The 23,430-nt window shown below is 38.4% G+C and overlaps 1 protein-coding gene across 1 annotated transcript in view; it reads left to right on the top strand.

The window, feature by feature from the left end:
* tm9sf2 (transmembrane 9 superfamily member 2) overlaps positions 1 to 19,730 on the top strand; it is a 29,382-nt gene extending 9,652 nt beyond the window's left edge. Inside the window, exons 5-17 of the mRNA XM_041789816.1 lie at positions 2,113 to 2,242; positions 4,459 to 4,583; positions 6,288 to 6,399; positions 6,576 to 6,655; positions 9,316 to 9,424; positions 9,678 to 9,810; positions 10,178 to 10,297; positions 13,843 to 13,900; positions 13,982 to 14,141; positions 14,358 to 14,509; positions 16,721 to 16,832; positions 18,977 to 19,148; positions 19,265 to 19,730. Coding sequence (XP_041645750.1) covers positions 2,113 to 2,242; positions 4,459 to 4,583; positions 6,288 to 6,399; positions 6,576 to 6,655; positions 9,316 to 9,424; positions 9,678 to 9,810; positions 10,178 to 10,297; positions 13,843 to 13,900; positions 13,982 to 14,141; positions 14,358 to 14,509; positions 16,721 to 16,832; positions 18,977 to 19,148; positions 19,265 to 19,332 — 1,531 coding nt within the window. The 3' untranslated portion in view covers positions 19,333 to 19,730. The remainder of the gene's footprint in view (positions 1 to 2,112; positions 2,243 to 4,458; positions 4,584 to 6,287; positions 6,400 to 6,575; positions 6,656 to 9,315; positions 9,425 to 9,677; positions 9,811 to 10,177; positions 10,298 to 13,842; positions 13,901 to 13,981; positions 14,142 to 14,357; positions 14,510 to 16,720; positions 16,833 to 18,976; positions 19,149 to 19,264) is intronic.
* The last annotated feature ends 3,700 nt before the right edge of the window (positions 19,731 to 23,430 follow it).

Here is a 23,430-nt window from a genome sequence, read left to right as displayed (position 1 = left end):
CTAAATGTTTCAAACATCTCTAGCAGATTCTTTTAAGAAGTAGGCTATAGAACGTAATTGTCTATATGACGGGGAACGTTTAAATTTTGTTATGAATAGAGCGCACAGATGGTTAAGTAGTTTAAGGTGTGCACCATGTATGTGGGCGGCCCAGGTTCGAATCTGGCCTTTGGACCTTTGCCGCATGTCTCTCCCCGCTCACTTCTCTTTTACCGAGTCCATCCACTGTCCTCCACTATCTAATAAAGGCACATCCTTTTTAACAAATTTTAAGCCTTTAATGCAGATTTTTATCAGATTGGTGCAAATATCAGAAATAACACCAGCATTGATGTGTACATCAAAGTGCCATCAATAACTTCAGTTTACAGTACAGGTGCATCTCAAAAAATTAGAATATCATGAAAAAGTTCAACATTGTTTGTCACTCTTTTCTAAAAGTGAAACCCATATATTATATAGACTTGTTACACATAGAGTGAAATATTTTAGGCCTTTATTTCTTGAAATGTTGATGATTATTAACCTTGCAAAGCAGATGGATACGCCCATTTCCGTGTTTCTCACTGGCAAATCCATCTTGCAAAGCTCCTATCTGAACCATTTGGGCCCAGTTAGAAAGTCACAGGACCAATCAGCGACAAGGGGCAGTACTTTTAGGCGCAGCAGAGCCATGACGTAAACAAGCAGCAGCAAGAGCTGGTGCAGTTATGGAGGAGGAGATTAGCGTGGATGCTGCTAAAACACCAGTTTTATCAGGACTTGACACCATTTCTTTGTTAAAAGAAGAACAAAGAACAGCAGTGAGTTGTTTTCTGTTCAAAAACGAAAAAAGTCGAGTACTTACATGTCTATAGTTGCCATGTTTCGCGTTATTCCCCGTAGCTTCGCATGCGCAGCTCGATAGCTGCAACGTCACATGTTTTGTTGCTCTTATTGGCCCGTAGAGATGTGACAGACAGAACGTTCATCCAATCACACTCAGAGTTTTTTTCAAAGCCTCTGCCTTTTCTCAGACGTTTCCTGTTGAAGCTTTCCTAGATGGATGTGTGAAACAAATCCATCTGGCATGTCAGGTTAGATGATTATGGCTTATAGAAATGAAAACCCAAAATTCAGTGTCTCAAAAAATTAGAATATTACATAAGATCAATAAAAAAGGATGTTTTACACAGAAATGTCAGGCTTCCGAAAAGTATGTTCATTTCTATGCCTTCAATTGGGTGCCACAGGCTGATCGCCTCCATTCCACGCCACATTGATGCAGTAATTCATGTAAAAGGAGACCCAACTGACCCAACTGAAGGCATAGAAATGAAAAAACTTTTCAGAAGCCTGACATTTCTGTGTAAAACATCCTTATTTAATTGCTCTTATGTAATATTCTAATTTTTGAGACACTGGATTTTGGGTTTTCATTTCTGTAAGCTATAACCATTAACATTTCAAGAAATAAAGGCCTAAAATATTTCACTCTATGTGTAACAAGTCTATATAATATATGGGTTTCACTTTCAGAAAAGAGTGACAAAAAATATTGAACTTTTTCATGATATTCTAATTTTTTGATACGTACCTGTAATACATCAGTGTTTACTGCCTAACCACACTAAAAAATGTTACAATACAGGATAATCGCACAAATGTTATGAAACCGATTAGAGAGTTGGGGCCTGGGTCTAGAAGTCTAGAATTCTGGATTCACCCCTGCTTGTAAAACTTTTAAACCAGCTACAACTACCACCTCCAGCGACCAACAGTGTACACCGGGCTTTAGGGTGCAGCCTTGCTGCTCAACCAGAAGAAGCTGTTTGAAAAATCCTGTCTAAATAAAGTTTTGTTTAAACAAGAATTATGTCCACACTGTTTGCTTCCTGGTGCTACAAGCATGTTTAAGTTGGAACCATAATATTCAGAAGTTAAATTCCCTAGTGTCTTCTGTTTTATTTTGAGCTGGGTCAAATATGTATTACTTTTACTGTATTCTGAAATGTTATGTTGTCAGTCTTGAGAAATACAATGACTGATCAACTGAGAGTTTATATTTTAGGTAATGTTGACTTTTAGTGTGGTTTTTATGACTTTTGTTTGGTGTCTTTGACTGTTTTCTAGGATTGTGGACAACATGCCGGTCACCTGGTGCTATGATGTTGAAGATGGACAGAAGTTCTGTAACCCGGGTTTCCCCATTGGCTGTTATGTAACAGAAGCAGGCCGACCAAAAGATGCATGCGTGGTCAATGTAAGTATGTAAACACATGCAAACCTCCTAAACCGGTCCTACAGAATGTGGCACTGTCTAATGAGTAGCTACCCAGTTTTATTAAAAGACAGCAGACCACTGTGGCTCAGTAGGTAGTCTGTTGTCCTGATCCCCAGCTCTTGCACTCACAAGTTTTTAGGAAAGACACTTAATTCTAGTTTGTGTGTAAATTAGGGCTGAATGATTTGCAAGAATAATCTAATTTCATTTTTTTCCCCAATTTTGCAATTGCAATGTAATATGCGATTCTTTTTAGGTTCCTCAACGTATGCATTTCTCAACAAATTCAAGTAATAAATCATTCTGTATTTTAACCTGCATTCAGTCAGGAACACTCATCATACTTTTAACCGTTTTATTGCAAAATGGATTTACATTTTAACTCTGGACTCTGCTCCAAAGATGCTCCCTGGGTTAATCATGCAGCTGCTTTGACTTTTCAGGAAGTGCATGGCTAGAAACCCCTGCATGAATGGACACATAAATGACAATGTACACTGAAAACAAAGAAATTATTTTTGAAGCAATCAATTTACAGTAGCATGAATCTGAATATGAAGGTGCAACAAGCTATAAGCTATAAAGGAGGCAGCTGGGGTGGGGCAGGTGAAGCTGGCTATCAGCTGACCACATCTGGGAGTATGAACTAATGGCAAGCTTCATCAGTATTAGATAGAATAAACTAGTTATTTCTGCTCATATTGCAAATTTGATACCCATTGCTTTATTGAAGGGGTTTATCACTTTTATGTCACTCATTTAGACTAAAACAAAAAATACATAAAACATGAAAAGGATTCTTGTAAACCATTTTTTTTAAATGAAACTTGAATTATAGCATAATGTGCATAAAATCTCTGCTGCTGCAAAAAATGAATGTTTTAAACTACTATTTTGATAAATTTCAAGTTAAAGTAATATTGCAACTTCTGTGATTTGTAAATTGCAGCAGCCCATATGCGATTTACTCTAATTTGCAATTAATTGCCCAGCCTTGGTGTAAATGTGTATGAATGGGATTAGCTAATACTGATGGCCAAGTCTCCATAGCGACCTCTGCCATCAGTGTGTGAATGATGGGTGAATGGGGACAAGTACTAAGTCTCAAACTGTAATCAATCTTCATTAGAGGCCTTTCATTAAAGGGACTTAATACAGAAGAAAGCTTTAACAGTGGTCTCAGATATCAGTATGAACGCATGCCTCATCTGCAGTTGAATTAACCTCACTATAGATGGGAAGGATAAGGTCGAGTGCGGTGTCAGTGGATCAGGTTTATCAGGTGTAGGTAGGAGTTGGTCCTACCATAACTTCTTTTATAATAAGCTTGTATAGCGCTTTTCTAGTCATCTGACTACTCAAAGCGATTTTATACACCTACCCATTCACACCCTGTAGCTATGGAGAATTTGCCATCAGTATTAACTATCCCATGGGTGTGCTTCCATACCCATTTACACGCCACCGATGCAGTAGTAGGTTGAGTGTGTTGCCGAAGGAGTGCAGGAGCTGGGGATTGAACCCACACCCTTCCAAATATGAGACGACCAACTCTACCTACTGAGCCACAGGGGTTGGGATCACAAGTGGCCCCACGATATAATATCATCACGATACTTGAGTCACAATTCAATATTATTGCGATTTTGAACATTTTGCCATACAGTGAGTATTGCAATACCATATATTGTGATCTATACCATTTTTTCAACTGTTTAGCTGATTTAGCATTAGTCTTGCCCTCAAGTTTGTCATATTTCCCCAGTATTTTATTTTCATGTAGCACTTCTTGCAAACCTCATGTGTCATATCCATCTCATTGATGCCCTGCTTGCATTCCTAATGTCTTTCCCCTGGTGTTGCCATGTTTGTTGAACTTTCTCCTGCTCTATGACTGTCACCTCTGCCGACCTCACTGAACAATTGTCCAAACAATTGATCTTATTTTTCCATTATTATAGGCTTCCTTTTTATATGAGCAATTAATTTGAAAAAATCAATACTTGGTGGACAAGATGATACGATATATCGCCAGACAAAATATCACGTTACTATGCTGTATCGATTTTTTCTCCCACCCCTACTGAGCCATAGTCACCCCTAATGTCACAACCTCAGAAGTTTCAAAAGACATAGTTATGTAGTTGTGACTGTCATAGCACAGTATTACTCTGTCAATTTTTATTCATTTCTAGTCTAACTTCAATGAAAAGGATGCTTTTTACATCTTCAACCATGTGGACATCACCATCTACTACCACGTTGTTGAGCATGAGCAGCTTGGAGCACGGCTGGTTGCTGCAAAGATTGACCCCAAAAGGTAAACAGATTGTTTTTTACTCTTTTACATGTCCGATTCAAAAAAAGTAGTGATGCATTGTAAATTGTGAATAAAAACAGAATACGATGATTTACAAATCCTTTTTAACATGTACTATTTAATTTAGCACAAAAACAAGATATTTAGCATTGAAACTGTTAAAATTTGTTAAAATACTCATTTTGGTCTGAGAAAACCTAAGCCCCCCCAGCACCCACTTCACAAAATTCAAACAGATTTTAATCGTTTTCATTGACAAAATCTGAACATAATAGGCAGACACTTGTTCTTGCTAAAAATCAATGTAAAAACTACCCATTATCATGAGTGTATTCAGGCCACTTTTAAAACCACAAAAGAGAGGATTTGTTGTTTTTAAGAAACATCTAAAAAATCTCAAGTTTAAAAAGTCGGTAATATACATGAAAAAAGTCAATATTTTTACTTTAAAAGTTGGAAATGGAAGTGAATCAAAACTTAGTTTTTGGAGATTATAAAGTCAAAAATCCAACCACTTTTTTCAGTTTGGTTTCTTGTATATTTTTGGCCACACACTTCTGTAAATGGAGGGTTTTTAAAATTTGACATTTTTGAGTTTCTGTTATCATATTTAGGGACTTTATAAACTTGGGAATTGCAAGTTTTTCTAGTAAATATCCTACAGTTTGAACTAGAGCCCTGCATTGGAGCCCTAGGCCTGAGGGGCCTGAGGGCTGGGCTTCGGGCCAATGATCATATCATTACCTCGGACACGGGCCGGGCTCGGGCTCTTTTGTTTTAAACCTGCCAATTAGAGCAATGTGTCGTGTTTGTGTTTAACCAATTTAAATGGCAACACTTGAACGCAGCAGCCGCTCTGCTCTATGTGTCCCAGCCAGCGGTAGCAGCAGCGAGTGTGCTTTCAGTGCAGCTGGAAGAGTGATGGAAGAAAGGAGGACAGGACTTGCCCCTGAAACTGTGGATGCTATTCTTTTTCTGCATGATGCCAAGTAAACAGATTGTTCTTCTTGTGGTGTTTAAAGAACAGAGTTTGCCATGTTAAGCAGCTCACTGTTGTTGAATTGATTAATAGTTCTACTATAGAATAGAATAGAAGTGTTTATTTGTTAATAGGCCTACAATTGCTGCCATATGTAAATCAGCTGTTGCTGTGCGCTGCTGCATCGCTCGCGCGCACGCAAAACAGAAAAACAAAGTCGGGCTTCATACGGGTTCGGACCTGATAATTCTGAAAACCTGCCGGGCCGGGCCGGGCTAGGGCTCCACCCCCTCGGGCCCGGGCCGGACTCGGGCCCAGATAATAGGCCCGTGCAGGGCACTAGTTTGGACTCTGAAATTCAGAGATTTTTTTTCTTTTAAATAACCAACTTTATAATCTCATTTCCCACCTATAAATGTTAACTTTTTTGCTTAGAAATAAGCAAAAAAGATTCTCTTCATTTTTAAACAAAGCTTGAAGGTTGGCCTTCATACATTATGTTGCCAATCATGATTCAGTTAAAAAAATATATATGTACATCTAATTTTGACAGCCTCAGAGCAGACAGGGTCCCCAGGGGTGCCCAGACCCCAGCCTGGGAACCAATGATCTGAACAATATAATGAATGCAGTCAACATAATCAGATCTCAATATGCAAACGAGATATTTGGGAATTAGGATCTTATTTCATGTGCTTCATGTTTTTCTCTCTCTGTCCTTCCAGCTATGAAAACCCCAATGATGGCAGTCCAGATTGTTCTGGAGGACCAAAGTTCCTGAAAAACAAACATGAAGGCGTCTTCAAAATCCCGTATACCTACACCATTGACTTTAAGGTAGGTTCTCAAAGGAAGACGTCTGCTGGAGACTGGAAACTAAAGTTGGAGCAGCAGCTCATAGCTCACGCATAGATTGGTTTGTAAGGCTGGATTGGCTGCCACTTCTGAATGATTATCATGTCACTTTACATTTTGTTATTAAGCTAAAAGGAGCGCTGTGCTTGTGTTTTTAGGAAGACAAGAGTATCCGCTGGGCGTCTAGATGGGACTACATCCTGGAGTCAATGCCTCACACCAACATCCAGTGGTTCAGGTAAAAGAAATAAAAACACAATGGCATACATGAATAGTCTGAACTGGTGGTTCAAATATGGTTCATGAGTGTAAAAGTTTGCATTTAGAGCTTTTTTCTCTGAAGGTTAAAAGCTTTGTGTTGTTTTGAAATTCAAAACTGCAAACATCCTCTCACAGTAAGTAATGATCAGTTTACAAGTCAGTTCTGTAAAAGCTGACTGAACTTGTAAGAGAATTCCAGCATCTTTAACTCAAGATTTATACAAGCAATAATTAACTAGATATTTAAATCTTTATTTACTCAGTTGAGCAGTTTTTAGAAGAATATTTAAAACGGGGCAGAGCAACTCTATTAAATATTAAATGTCCTCTGAATCCGCAGTTCTCAGTTGGCTCATCAGGACCATCCACCACGTCCTTAAAGGAAAATCATGTCTAGGGCTGGGCAGTTAATCGCAAATTAGATTAAATCGCAGTATGGCCTGCTGTAATTTTCAAATCGCAGACAGTGCAATATTTTTTAACCTGTATTGCGGAAAAAAAAACAATTTGATACAGATTTTTTGTAGCAGAAATGACATGCTCTACACATTGTGCATATATACAGGTGTCTTTTTTCCAAAATAGTCTAGTAAAATCCTACTTTTCTTGTTTGTGTATATGATTTTTTGATCAAAATGAGAATAAAATAAAAAAAATTATCATCCCTTCAGTACAGAAATCAAAATCAAATTTTTTTAGATGAACCAAAATCACAACTATATATATCTTTTTAATCTCTCATCCCTAGTTTAATTATCTAGCATTACATTGGTTATAATATAGAATTATTTACTTCTTATGATTGTTGAATATTACAAAAGATGTAATTGCGTATTAAATCGCAATCGCAATATTGGAGGGAAAAAAATCGCAATTAGATTATTTCTCAAATCGTTCAGCCCTAAACACGACCCAAAGTTCCTATATTTTGCAGTCATATCTAAATGCTTTTAATGGAAAAATGGTGCAGTATGGATTAGAAATGGAACAAAAGATGTAATGAAACAAAGTGCTGAGAATTATCCTTTAGAATAAAAGCACATCACAGGTTTTTTTGTCTCTTTTGTTCCATGCACACTTTGGCAACCCACTGAAAATGGCTTTGCGACCCACTTTTGGATCCCAACCCACTGGTTGAGAATCAATGCTCTAAATCCACTCTGTTGTTGATCCTTTTTAACATTTTGTCGGGTACTAGCCACGGCAGCAGAACAAACTAGAAAAGCACTCAGAGAGCGCAGACCTCCACCATCAGCCTTATCTTCCAATAGTGAAGAATCCTTTAAAAACATTCCTGGATCCAAAGTGATCCGGATCACTCCCAAAATCTAATTCACCATTTACTCCCTCCCCGGTGGAGTGGAGACACGGTGAGCCAAAGCATTGGCTTCACTACGTGTGGACGTCATGGCAGAGGGTGAATATTCCTCTATTCCTCCCAGCATTGTGAGTATTCTCGCTACAATTCACTGTCTTTCTCTCTGTTACGCTCCGACTCGTCTCCTCGACCGGCGTGTCTTTGAATCTCTATAAACTCCAAAATGTTGAATAAGTTACTCATGTCCGCCATCTCCTGGTGTAAAGTGGTAACAGCGCAGACTACTGCCATTAGGCCTATCTCCCAATAAAACAGAATCCTTTAAAAAATTTCTGGATCTAGACGGTGATCTGGATCAGTCCCAAAATCAAAGCAGTTCTTCCTTATGCCATTTCTGACATTTCCTGTAAATTTCATCAAAATCCGTCCATGAATTTTTGAGTTATGTTGCTAACAAACTAACAAACGAACAAACAAACAAACCCACCCGATCACATAACCTCCTTGGCGGAGGTAACTAGTCCTGATATTCATAATTGTAGCAGGCTTATGGACTGTAGATTTTAGAAAGCAGTCAGTACATTATGATGGACAACATAGTTTCTCTGACAGAAATGGGATTAATTACGTATTTGTAATGATTTATACCACTTAATTTATACCATGGTCTTTGTGAATACTCAATTCTGATTGGCTCTGGAAGTTTCATTGGTGTCCATTAACTTCTGATATATGGATCTTTACACTGTTCCAAATTAATGAGCCACAGCTGTTAGCTGATAGGAGTAACCATAGCAACCTGAGGCAGTCATACTTTCTGAGCAGGGAGTACAGCGCCACCAGATTATGGAGCCTGGGGACCGGCATCAACCGTCACTTAACAGACATAAATATAAGGACAGACTCCAGGTTTAAGACCAGTAACGCAACACAGCCTTATCTCCTATATCCGAGGACAATCACATGGGTATGAGAAACAAATAAAATGGAACCTTAGGCTCCATTTTAACTCAACACAGTAAACAGAAATTGAGAGTCTAAAAAACCCAAAAAAGAATGATAACCACCATCTTAGCCCAAGTCTTCTTATTGTGACCTAAACCCTGCTGTTTGATTTGTGTTTCCAAAATGCTGCTGAGGTTTTAGCCTATAAAGCCACAGTAAGACCAGAGATTTGATCAGGGTCATGTCCAACTTAAGTACATTACCTGGATAACTGTCTTGATAGACCTTTCATGCCATGTTGTTTAATTCATACCTTTATTGATTTGAAAGTAACGGGCCACATTACTATGACTTTTACTGTTTTACCTCACCAGCATTATGAACTCCTTGGTGATTGTGTTGTTCCTGTCTGGAATGGTGGCCATGATCATGCTGCGCACTCTTCATAAAGACATTGCAAGATACAATCAGATGGATTCTGTGGTGAGTTCTGTTTTTGTATGTGGCTGTTAGAAACACATTTGGAGCCAAGACTGAGCTAAAACAGCCTTTGGTTCTTAGTTCATACTGCTACACTTTATTATTTAACTTGGACCTAATTACATGAAATGTGACTGTAAAATGAAAGCTACCCTTTTATGATTAAACAGAGAGTAGTCACTGCTGGAACATGACACAGCAAAATAACACTATTACGTTGTGTTAATTATTTCTGCTTTTCTCCGATGTTCTACAGGAGGATGCCCAGGAGGAGTTTGGCTGGAAGTTGGTCCATGGAGACGTTTTCCGACCCCCCAGAAAGGGAATGCTGTTATCAGTTTTCCTCGGCTCTGGCACCCAAATCTTCATCATGACTTTTGTCACCCTTTGTATGTTTTTTATCTCTATGAACTTTTCATTATTAACTACATTTACATGACAGTTGTAGTTCTAAAACTAGTGCCATCTTAGTGTGATATTCCCTCATAGGCTTTGTGTGGGATCATTTATAAATATCTATGTACAGTATATATATATATTAGCCAGTGTAAGACTATGGTTGTAGTTAAAAATATTCAGACTGCAATTTAGCCACACAAAGTTCTTTGTCATTAAGCCTACATACTTACACACCACAATGACAACATCTTCATCAATATAAATGTCATGATCAGATTTTCAGACTTTCAAATGTTCATGCATTAGCCAGTTAAACAGTCTGTAATGCCTTACTTATCCTGACCCCCCTCTCTACAGTCTTTGCCTGTCTTGGGTTCCTCTCGCCGGCTAACCGCGGGGCTCTTATGACGTGTGCTGTTGTTCTCTGGGTTCTTCTGGGAACTCCTGCTGGATTTGTGGCAGCTCGCCTCTACAAATGTAAGTGAGAAAAATACAGGTTAAGCTTTTTATGTTGAAGCAAAAACAGTAAATGAGAAAGCAGAGGAATTCATCTTGGGTTGCACCCACCAATTATTTCATAGAGCTGTTACAACTGTACACACAGAAGAGAGAGTTAGAGTTAGAGTTAGAAATATCTTTAAAAATCAACGCTGGCTTATAAAATGATTTCAGGTTGTTTGGTCTGAAAAAGTCAGTCTAGTCATATCACCATTTACATTTACTGCAGCAGAAAATAAAGTTGAATTTGGTCAGTACATGAATGCATAAATCATAGACCTTATAATTTCTGCATACAGCATCTACCTTATTCCTAGCCCCCATGATCCTTTGTGTGAAACATGGCTGTGACTCCTGGTCCCTTCTGTTAGACTGGGACTTTATCTGTTATACCTGACACGGGATAGTATTATTATTCCTCCACCTTCTACTGGAAAGTGGAGGAATAATGAAGGTATTGCCTCAGAAAAGGTGCACAAGTATGTTTAGCTAACTTAATTAGCTTATTATCAGTAATTGCTGATGATCCCATTTTGTTTAAGGAGTTGGGAAAATCAACTTCAGAGAAGATGTAGAGTCCAGTCAGAGCTTTCTATCTTTAGATTGTGGGTTTTCTTAAATTCTTATTTCACCAGCTCGTCCTTTAGATGTGTGAACTATGCTAATATCCATGATTCACACCTCTTCAATTCTATAATTTTCAAATTCCATATAACGAATTATTATTAGAGTCAATTTAAAGAACCACGTCCCGTATACATTCAGACAGTGAACAGCATGTTTAAAATGCCGTCTAGTTTTAGTACCGTAAACAAGGCAACAGGTACTGGCCATTTCAGAAACAACCTAAAACTTTAGATAATTATTTACATTTAGCTGAATGCCTGATTTTAAGGTCAGGGTACTAAAGTCTGGTTTATTTTGAAAGGGCATTTAACTGTATGGAAATTAAGAACACGGTGAGCTTTACTTGTTTTTCGTTTTAAGACAGAAACCATAAAACAAATAAACAGAGCTATTTTTCCTTTTTTGATATTTGAATTAAAATAGTAAAATGAGGAAACAAACTTTGAAATAGCGGTTTAATTTTGTTTCATGACTTTTCCTTTTGTTGTTTTACCATAAGGCATTGAATATGCCAAAAAAGATGGTCACATGACCCAGAAGTAAACATGAACTTTTCAAAATAAAAGCCTGACAAACGATGAATGGATGGACAGACAGACAGACAGACAGACATGGTGGTTTTGATATTTTTGTGAGGGTCTATTCAAATAAATGTCATTGTTTGCACTTTATTTAGCCATTGGGGATATACAATTTTTTTTAACAGGGCCACAAACTTAAATCAGGATCTCTCACATCCAAATAAAGCACACATCATAATTTACTTAAAAGTATGCCTTAATGGAAGGACTACTATATTAGACTTAATTTGTTTTCTATCACTGATTAAATTTCTTTGCTCTTTCTTTAATTTAAATACAGATATTCTTTAAAATAAAACAATAAAACAATCTTCAAAAGATCCATCCATCCATCACTATACTCTTACTCAGGCTATTATTTGGAAAAGTTTGTGTTTACTTCTGGGTCAAATGACCAGTACTCAAGTAAAAGTACTGTTACTTAATGATAATAATTACTCAAGTAGAAGTAAAGGTACTCATAAAAATAAGTACTTGAGTAAGAGTTAATAAGTACCTTGTTAAAAGACTACTCAAGTAGTGAGTAACTTTATGAGTAACTTCATTTTGTGCAATTTATTAAAACATATTGCTCTACAACACATTATTCAGGGGTAGTGATGTAAACTGCACATTGTCATAAATAAAGTAGCATAACTTGCCAGAAGTAAAAGAAATAAAAAACTTAACATAAAGCAGCAGTCAAGTTATGTTTGTTAATCAAAATTATGAGATGAAAAATGCAATATAATGAGAAAAAAACAGACTCTTCCTCTCATTATAGCTATCTTATTTCTACATGATGATTTTAATCTCATACATGAATTTATACCTTGCAGTTCTTACTTTTTTAATCACATTATGTTCATTTCATCATGTGTTAATGATTTTTGGCTCATATTTTATTGAAATTAATCTTATGAACTGGCCTCAATACTGACTTTTTGCCCTTTTTATTTAATTGTTAAGCTCCAATTTATGAATTTTTATCCTGATTATCACTCAACGAATTCGGCAAGCCAAACTGAAACTTATTAAAACTAAAGCCAACTTTGGCCCACTGGCCCACATTATAACCATGTTAGGTATAATCAGAGATATGCCACACACACATGATAAAAGTGTCATCTACAACGTAACGTTAAATAATGGTGTGTAAAATCACATTTGTGGCAGAGCTGCAGAGGTGGTCGGACACGTGACGTCATTTATCACTGACACAACTGTGTGTTTGCAGTCTGTAGGTTAAAACAGAGATTTGAACTTAAATGTTTAGCTAACTAGCAGTGCAGTCGTTAGCTTGTTTATCTTACCATAACGTGCTTTCTTAGATTTGATGTGCTATTTTTGAAGCTTGACATTTCCACCGTTTTAGGTAGACACAGTAAGCAGCAGTGTCTGTTGTTCCTCATAGTTTGAAAGGGAAAGAGTCTTGATGTTGGTCCAAGGATAAACACGCTCCTCTGAAGGAGACGCAGGTATCACAGCTTCAGCCATTATCTCCAACTGTTGATAGTTAAGGGGGAGGGGTCACTCCTCCGTTTACTCTGTGGTGCTGAGGATTTTACCTCACGCTGCTGTGAGAGCTCAGCTGAGTGTAAAAATACTTAATGAAATAAATTATAGACAAGTAAAAGTAGCGACCAGTGCATGCCCAATGTAACGGAGTAAAAGTATCGCTTTTTAACCACAAATGCAACGGAGTAGGAGTAAAAAGTACTCAGCTCAAAAACTACTCCCAAAAGTAGGATTTTTCAGAAAAAAAACACTCAAGTACATGTAACGGAGTAAACGTAATGCGTTACTCCCCACCTCTGCACATGACCGTCCCTTTTTACTTCTTGACTGTCTTATTGTAAAACAACAAAAGGCATGAAACGTCATGAAACCATTTTTCAAAGTTTCTTTCCTCATTTCTCCTTTTAATCATTTTATGGTTTTTGTCTTAAAACCAAAAACAAGTGAGGCTGGCCATTTCCTCAAATGCCCTTTCAAAATAAATTAAACTTTAGTACCCTGATCTTTGAAAACATGAAGCAGTGCTTACTAAACTGAGAATTAAAACAACCACTGTTGTTGTTAAGTCACTTTTTGCTTACTCTAGTACCCACAGTCATAGCTGCTGTAGGATGTACATCTTGACCCCCCCCCCTCAGGAAAAAGGTGGGTTGGAGGGTGTCAATATGTTCCCCATAAAAAACAAATTTGTGTTGTTAACACTCAGTAATACAGGCTTAAAATATCAGGAAGAAGACAACGCTCCTGTTTGGTTCAATTATTTATTATTTTATTATTTTTAATTCTAAAAAAAAACCTTTGTGCTTATTTTCTGGACAGCTTTTGGAGGAGAGAAGTGGAAGACCAATGTTCTGCTGACAGCTTTACTCTGTCCAGGGTAAGACTGTGACTCAAACATGAAACCTCAAACTTTATTATGGTAGTAACTTCTTGTAACTTCCTCCCTGCCTCTGCTCAGGGTGGTGTTTGCAGATTTCTTTGTGATGAACTTGATCCTGTGGGGTGAAGGATCCTCTGCAGCCATGCCTTTCGGCACTCTCGTAGCCATATTGGCTCTTTGGTTCTGTATCTCAGTGCCGCTGACCTTTATAGGAGCGTACTTTGGCTTCAAAAAGGCTGTGAGTAAATGTAAACTGTATTTCCATTCCTAACATTTACACTATGTCAGTGTTGGTGTTATTGTAAGAAAAAGTGAGTGGTGGCATAGCATGAAATTGAACTATACTATACTTAATTTGACAGACATAATCTTTATCATTTTAACAGCTCAGTAGGGACCTTTTCTAAATGTTTGATTCTCTGGGTCCCTCACCATCTCTGTTTGATTCTTTAAGGGTATTGAACATCCTGTACGGACAAATCAGATTCCTCGTCAAATCCCAGAGCAGTCATTCTACACTAAGCCCTTCCCTGGTATCGTCATGGGAGGAATTCTGCCTTTTGGATGCATATTTATTCAGCTATTCTTCATACTAAACTCCATCTGGTGAGAAGAAGAATATTTTGGTTTTCATAGTTTAAAGCATGTCAGGTCTCAGTTTTTGTTGCTTGTACTATCAGAGGCTATGAGTCAAATCAATGCTGTTTAAGTGATGTCATAGTGATGTCATTACCAGCCCTCAAACATATACAGGTATAAGATAGTCTTCTGCTCATGATGAGTGAACCACATTTTCATAGAACACAAAAATGCATTGTTTGGTCTCTCCTAGATCTACTGATACACTGAGACCTTCAGCCTAACTCACTTTTAATGAAAACATCCTAGTATGATAGCAACATTATTGCTGACACACATCATGGACGACTGTGGCTCGGTAGGTAGAGTCAGTCATCTCAATCGCAGTTGGGAAGTCGTGGATTCAATACCTAGCTCCTGCAGTGTTGATGTGTCCTTAGGCAAGACACTTAACTCTTATTTTTACCCTATTTTGTTCCCACTGCTTTGAATGGTCAGGTCAGATATGGGAGCACATGCCGGTGCGGCACTTTGCTGCATCAGCTGCTGTGGCCTTCTGATGTCCGTCAATCACAAGCCTGGGAAAGCTTGCCAGGTGCCCGTAAAAGTGCAACTGCCACTCCCATTCCCACTCCAATATTAGACGCGTCTTGCCAATGATACCCAAAAATACACTGAAGAGAAGTTGTCACAACAAAGTCAAGTCAACCTCCAGGCTCATTCCATATTTATGGGATTAGCTGATATTGACGGCCAGTTCTCCATAGAAACCTCTGCCATCAGTGTATGAATGTGGAGTGAATGTGTAGGTGTGGCCTGCAGTGTAAAAGCGCTTTGAGTAGACAGATGACTAGAAAAGCACTCTACAAGCTAAAGTTCATTTACTATTTATTATTCCTCTCTCTCTGCATGGTGGCATATATGCACTCTTTTCCCCCTCATTAAGTGGTAATATGAGAACAAATAACCAGAACTATTATCAGGTAGATTTTAGGAATGTGTAGTTATATTTCCTGTACTTTTATACGGATATAGATAGGCTGTAAATATGATTTATTTTCATGATGTGCATCAATAGTCAATCATATCCCATAGAAATAGGTTAAAGTCAGTTTAAGAGTGGGGCGATGGTTTTAATTCTGCCTGCTGCAGCATCAGTCAACGCATTGGCCTGAGGGTATATTGTCAATAAATTTCAGTTCCTTTCCCACCTCTGATTCATCCCCTAAAGAAGAATCTCAGTATTTTTAAATGCATTGCAACCAGTAATGCATGGTTTGCAGGGTGACTTTGGAGAAGACCATTGTGCAGCACTGTAGCATGGCGCTATTCAGTGGCACAAGTTTACGTGTACCAGTCCTTTTAATTTCTTTTCCATTTTTTGATAAATTATTGCTGCAAAATCATTAACAGTTCTGTCATCCTTTTTACAGCATCCTAAAACACAGGCAGCGGTGCTGCTGCTAGAAACAATCACACGCTCTTAAAGCATTTATTGTAAATATTCACACATTTCAGAGCATCATCTTCATGATGGCAATGCTGGGGCTATTGTTAAATATCCAGAAATACTGTTTTAGCATACTACTGCCTGTTCCAGTACATGCTTAAGAGCATGATTTGAAAAAGGTGAGGGTATCACATTTTTACAAAAAGATGCTACTCTAAGCTGTCCCACCCTGAATCTTTGAAATCCTATCCATGATATCAAAGAAGCTGACTCACTGATTTGGTAAATTAGAGAACTGATAACTTTGTTTCCCTTTATTAACTTTTATTTTTATAGACCTCCAAAGCTTTATTTTACATTTTAAAGGCTGTATAAAATGCATTTAAAAAACCTTTTGCCCCCATTGTGCTTTTCTAGTCTTTTGTGCTCTTATGCCACATTTCCTCATTAATACACTGATGCTATTCAGAAGGATCATTATTACCATTTATAGACATTCACATGGCTATGGCATCTGGAGCAGTCTGGGGTTTCACTGCAGTATGTACACTGTTGGAGCTGGGGATTAAGCTAGCAACCTTTCCACTGAAAACAAACCAATTAGCCACAGGCACATGATTTAATATGAATAACAACATGACAAGGCCTAATCTCTTTTTAGACCTAGATTTAGTATTTTAAACTGTTGTATTTACCAGATGTGTTGTCAGACTGACCAGAATATGTACAGAATCCCACACATACATTTCCTTTAGTGCCCATTTAGACTTCTGTCTCCTGTCCACCAGGTCCCATCAGATGTACTACATGTTTGGCTTCCTTTTCCTTGTCTTCATTATTTTGGTCATCACCTGCTCTGAGGCCACCATCTTGCTTTGCTACTTCCACCTATGTGCTGAGGTAAGAAACAAACAGACAAAAATCCAGTTTTAGATCTAGTATTTTTCATACAATGTTTGATAAGTATATACAGTACATATCAGTAAAGAACATTGTATTACACATCTGACAAAATGACTAGATAACAATAATTATTAGAAATAAAAGTAATCAATTTATGGGTCAAAACAGCACTTTTGTTCATATTCTAAATTTTTGGTTTCAGTGTTGAGATAGATAAATGAGCTGATTCATTAATCTTTTTAAAATGAAATATTTAAGTTTGACTTTACTGTTGTAACTACAGATTTTTTTTTAAAATAGTAAATAAAGTAATTTTCTATTCAATATGTCCCTGTCCCATGCTTCTACTGAAAGCCCAACTAAAATTTTCTTAAAGGAAAAAAATCTTTATATCAAGGACAAAATGTCAGGTTAGGAAACTCTAACCAACTGAGCCTTAAAATGAAAAAGAAAAATCAAATCCTCTTTTTTCTACAGCACTAAACTGAACTGCTTACTAAATTCCATCCACCCATCCATTTTCTATACCGCTTATCCCGTTAGGGGTCTCAGGTGTGCTGGAGCCTATCCCAGCAGTCATTGGGTGAGAGGTGGGGTACACCCTGGACTGGTCGCCAGTCAATTGCAGGGCTGACATACAGAGACAGACAACCAGACACACAGACACGCCAATTTAGATTTACCAGTTAACCTAACTGGCATGTCTTTGGTGGTGGGAGGAAGCCGGAGTACCCGGAAAGAACCCACGCATGCACAGAGAGAACATGCAAACTCCACACAGAAAGGCCCTGACCGGGAGGCGAATCAGGGACCTTCTTGCTGTGAGGCAACAGCGCTAACCCCTGCGCCGCTGTGCTGTCCCCTGCTTACTGACTTGAAATTTAATTCAATGTTGAATTTATATACATTGCCTGGCCAAAAAAAAAAGTCGCCACCTTGATTTAACTAAGCAAATAGGTACGAGCCTCCTATTGGATAATTACTGCATGGGTGATTATCTTTCAGCTGGCAACAAGTTATTTAACCCCAGCTGATGCAACGAGTAACTTCTCATTTCTTAAACAGTTTTTCCTACCCTAATGGCACGGGCATATTCCAAGATGACAATGCCAGGATTCATCAGGCTCAAATTGTGAAAGAGTGGTTCAGGGAGCATGAGACATCATTTTCACACATGGATTGGCCACCACAGAGTCCAGACCTTAACCCCATTGAGAATCTTTGGGATGTGCTGGAGAAGGCTTTGCGCAGTGGTCAGACTCTCCCATCATCAATATTAAAATTAATGCAACACTGGATGGAAATAAATCTTGTGACATTGCAGAAGCTTATCGAAACAATGCCACAGCGAATGCGTGTTGTAATCAAAGCTAAAGGCGGTCCAATGAAATAATAGAGTGTGTGACCTTTTTTTGGTGGTGACTTTTTTTTTTTGGCCAGGCAGTGTATATCAGACACTAAATGTCAGAGTTAGCTTAGCAGATCTGTATATCAGCAAAAATGCCATTACTGCAGCGTTTCCTTTCAACAGCAGTTCTAGTAAAGACACCAGTGTTAACTTTGACTGCTATTTTTAATTCTAGTCTCAGCTTTAGACTTTAGATTAAATACCTTTTAGTTTTAGTGACATTTTAGTCATTTCTACCCTTTATAGATTTAGTCCATAACATTTTAGTCTTTACTTTTAGTCCAAACATTTATTTTCTTGCCAGAATCTGGTACCAACTCATGGTAGTGTGTTCTCTGCACTCTGCCAAACCTGGGGTCCCTGCTTTCTACAGCTGAGAGGCAGAATAGATACAGGTGCATTATATTGTGACAGATTTACCCTCAGTGGAGGAATATCATGGAATCTGAATATCCGATGAAAACTACATTACATTTTTGGTCTAGTTTTAGTCATCTTGACGAAAACTAAACTCACTTGTAGTCAGTTCTAGTCATCACAGATCTATTTTTGGCTAGTCTTTGTATTTTGCATGGAAAAAAGGGTGTAGGTGAACATTTTTAGTCATAGATTTAGTCAACAAAATTAACAGTGAAAGACACAGTGGCACAGCAGAGGTTAGTTACCTTTAACATTGTAAGATAGTTTGTACAGTAGATAGATATTAACTCAACTATTCATCTCCAACTCACAGGACTACCATTGGCAGTGGCGTTCCTTCCTGACTAGTGGATTCACTGCTGCCTATTTCCTTGTTTATGCAATTCACTACTTCTTCTCAAAGCTGCAAATCACTGGACTGGCCAGCACCATCCTGTACTTTGGATACACAATGATCATGGCTCTCATCTTTTTCTTATTCACTGGTGGGTATCAAAGAAGTAGGGATGGGCTTTGATGTGTGTTTTTTTGTTTTCATGCTGATTGTTTCACAGTTCCTCTACCATCTTCTCCATATTAAAGGTAACTTCTTTCTCTTCAGGTACAATTGGTTTCTTTGCCTGTTTCTGGTTTGTTACCAAGATCTACAGTGTGGTCAAGGTGGACTGAAAGATCCAGTAAACCCGCAGACCATAGGGATGGATGGAGGACCCTCCCGGCCTTCATGAGACTGGACTGGACTGATGGACTTTGTAACCTGGACATTCCCCCCCATCTTTTTCTCTAGCACAGAGGTGTCTGTGCCTGCATGTGCACACGTGTTTATAATAATGTAAATTAAAGCTCTACATGCAGACAGTTTCACTGAAACCAACCCTGACTGTACAAGCCTTTTGTGGATCCATTTAAAGCTGGTTCACTTTACTCAACCTAGAGCTAACTCTAGCTCCGGTCCGGAGATAGTCATTAGCATATTTAAGTTTGTTTGATCGTCTGTTCTCTTCTTGTTTGCAGGTGTTGTTTGAAACTGTGGTTTTATAAATAAAGCTGTGAGGGTCTGCTTCTTAGACGGCTACTTTCACCCGCTGTTTTTACTTTTTTCTTGGTATTTTAGGAGTTTGGAGTTTTCTAATTTTATTATTGCGATATTTTTACATTTTTATTCCCAGCAGACATGGGCTTAGATGACACCAAGAATTTAATCTATTAAGGGTCAGAGTGCACCGCAGGTCTTTGATTATCATGGAACAGAATAGAATTAGGTCAAACCAAAGTTTTTATTGTTATCACTGCCAAATTTCTTAAAATAAAGTGTTTGCTTAGGGCATCATAGGCCTATTATTACATAATGTAAAATATGGATAATAAGTTACTCCAGTATGAGCCACAATCATTTGTTTTTTTTTTTAGTTTCCTCTAACGGAGGAAAAAGGTTGCAAAGGTAATGAGGTCTTGAGATCCTGTCTAGTTTAGTTTAGTTTATTTATCACTGGACAGTGGGCAATGACAGTGATCATTTATAGAAAGCAAATGAAAATATGGTTGCACCAGATTTAGCGAGTCGCTAATTTCCATCTGTTGTCCCACATTAAACTGACACACAACATACATAAAAGTCCCAAAAACAAGGGTAGACACCTGACAGGACCACAGCTGACAAGACAAAGTACAAAAAATACACTAGTGATCATTATAGAGAATGACAAATAAGTCCTACTATGTACAAATTGTATAAAGGTAATAAAGTAGTCTAAAATTTTCACATATGTATTTTAAAGGCTAAGGCCTGACAGAGATAGATAAATAAAACCATAAATAGACCCTGTTCTATGACATATATAAAGTGCAGAGCATTATTATAAAATGACCATGGTACAGTATTATCAATATAGAAATACAGGAAAGCAATTGATAGGCCATGACCATTACACATCAGCAACATTACGTAGTGCCTGAAATGCAACACTGAAGTAAAAGAGTAACCAATATTCATCAGTAATATTATGAGCTACCAACCTTTAGAAGCTACGTTATAAAATAACCAAGATGCAAAAGCAGCAATATAAAAATATGGAAATGCAATAGATATGTCATGACCAATACACAACAGCAGCACTAAATAATGTCTAAAATACGACCGTTAAATGAAAGAGTAACCAAAATTCATCAGTTGCATTATGAGCTACTAAGATTTATGAGCTACGTTATAAAACGAACAAGATACAGCAGTAGCATTATGACATCATTAAGCTATAATAACAGCATGACAAAGTAAGCAGGAGATGACAGCTACATTATAAAGTGACCAAGATACTAACACAGATTCCCTGCTCTGCAGGGGAAGCTGCAGGTGCACACATCTGAGGCAGTAGGTGCTAAGGGAAACTCACAGGATCAGAAGTAGTGAACACTAAAGTATCTGACTGAATTAAGAAAAAACACATCAATACTGTTATTCCTGAAATTTGCACTAACTGATAAAAATCTGCATTTTACAACTTTTAATTAGGTTCAGGTGGGAGCTTTGCAAGATGGATTTGCCAGTGAAAAACAAGGAAATGGGCGTATCCATCTGCTTTGCAAGGTTACATACATGCCACATTGGCCGTTAATGGTAAATTTATTCCTCAGTTGCGACTAAATCAGACTGATAGCCTTTTTCAGTTTGGTAACAAGTAATTGTCTTTTTATTTGTAGTTCCACAGAATTATAACTTAACCTCTTACAGTACCAGTCAAAAGTTTGAAGAATCTAAAATAGAAAACATATTCTGGTTCGTTTAACCCTTTTTTGTTTACAACATAATTCCATCTGAGTTCTTTCATAGTTTTGGTGTCTTTGAGATTAATCAACAATGTAGACATAATAAAAACAGAGACAAACCTTTGAATAACAAGTTGTGTCCAAACTTTTGACTAGTAGTGTAGGATCTAGTGTAAAATCTTTTTCCGATCTAGGCTTTAAGGCAGAGTGGGAAGACAGAAGCCTTTTCTCACTGTAAAAAACATGAAAACGCACTCTGAGTTTGTTTGATGAAGCAAAGATTGAACTGTTTGACCTCAATTCTAAATGATATGTCTAGAGGAAACCAGGCAGACTCATGACCCGCTCAGTCCCAACAGTAGTTGTGGGAGTATTGATACTACAGTATCTATATATCCATATTTCCAAACTACTCTTTTGGTATTGATATCTCGAGACAAGTATCAATACCAGATGAGTACGATAAATTATGTCTCACCACCACTTCTCCGCCGAGTGCCTCCCTGCCTCTCTCTCCTCAAGACTGTTTTGGCTTTACTGCTCATCCATATCATGTGACTTTGGAGACCAATCGGAAATGTCCATCCTGCCATACTATGTGACTTTGAGGAACAAACATAAATGAGTTAACCTGACACGCCAGATGGATTTATTTCACACATCCATCTGGGAAAGCTTCAATAGGAAACATTTGAGAAAAGGCAGAGGCTTTAAAAATATTTGGAGTGTGATTGGATGGACGTTCTGTCTGTCACATCTCTACGGGCCAATAAGAGCAACAAAACGTGACGTAGCTGCTGTTGAGCTGCGTAGCTACTGAGGAATAACGCAAAACATGGCGACTATAGACATGTCAGTACTCGACTTTTGTCGTTTTTGAAAAGAAAACAACCACTGCTGTGCTTTGTTCTTCTTTTAAGGAAGTTCTGATAAAACTGGCGCTTTAGCAGCATCCATGCTAATCTCTTCCTCCATAACTGCACCAGCTCTTGCTGCTGCTTGTTAACGTCACGACTCTGCTGTCGCCCACTAAGCACGACTTCCTGTCAGCCTGCTAGCTAGCATTCTGGTTGACAGAAACAGAGCCTCTGCCTGCCGAGCTATCTGTCAATCAAATGAGACGCACCAATCAGCTTTCATCCTAAATATAGTCCAAACGATCGTGTACAAAAAATCACCCCCCGTACAGTGGGAGCACAATAAGACACTAGCTAATGAGACACGTTTGGTGTTTTGTACCAGGCTGTAAACCAGTTTATTTCTAGAGTCAAATCCAGCTGTTTAACATGTGTCCAGATGGGACTGCTGGTGTTCCTGCAGCCAGCCTCAAGTGGACACTCGCGGTATAGCAATTTATTGCACTTCCACATTGGCTTCATTTTTCAGGACTGGAGGTTGCCGCTTGGTCTGCCCCTGCATTTCCCTAGAAAGGTCAGAGTACGCATGATCAGAACCACCTCTGCCTCAATTTAAGCCAGGAAAAACTGGTGTTAAATCTGGTGTTAAACGAGGAAATCTTTCTAAATCATCCATGTTGTTTTTATTTCTGTTTTTCAGGATCAGACCGATCATCTCCAGTCCTTCCCTCCGTGTCACCCATCCCATTCCCGTTAACCACGTCCCACACTCAGGCTTCCTCACCTCTGAGCCAGTCCCCCCTCATCCTGCAGCCGCTCACCTCTCCACTGCAGGTGGGAGTCCCACCCATGTCCCTGCCAATCATCCTGAACCCCGCCCTCATCCAGGCCACGTCTCCTGTACCACTGCTGCCTGGACCTAGACCTACGAGCCCCTCTGACAAGGTCAAATAAGAGAAGTATCCCTATCCGCCTCCACCGCCCTGTCACGATCCCAGACCTCCCACATCAGACTTCAATGCCATGAGCTGGCAGAGAAATGATGTTTTATGTACGAGATAGGTATTACGCCGCATTTGAAGGAAAAATCCACTCACCATGTGAGACTGGTGAAGGAAGATAACAGTGGGGTACCTTTTGTTATTGT

Source organism: Cheilinus undulatus, linkage group 6 (genome assembly GCF_018320785.1).
Source record: "Cheilinus undulatus linkage group 6, ASM1832078v1, whole genome shotgun sequence".
NCBI lineage: Eukaryota > Metazoa > Chordata > Actinopteri > Labriformes > Labridae > Cheilinus > Cheilinus undulatus.
The sequence above is the reverse complement of the archived record's forward strand: the minus strand, read 5'-3'. Positions and strand labels throughout refer to the sequence as shown.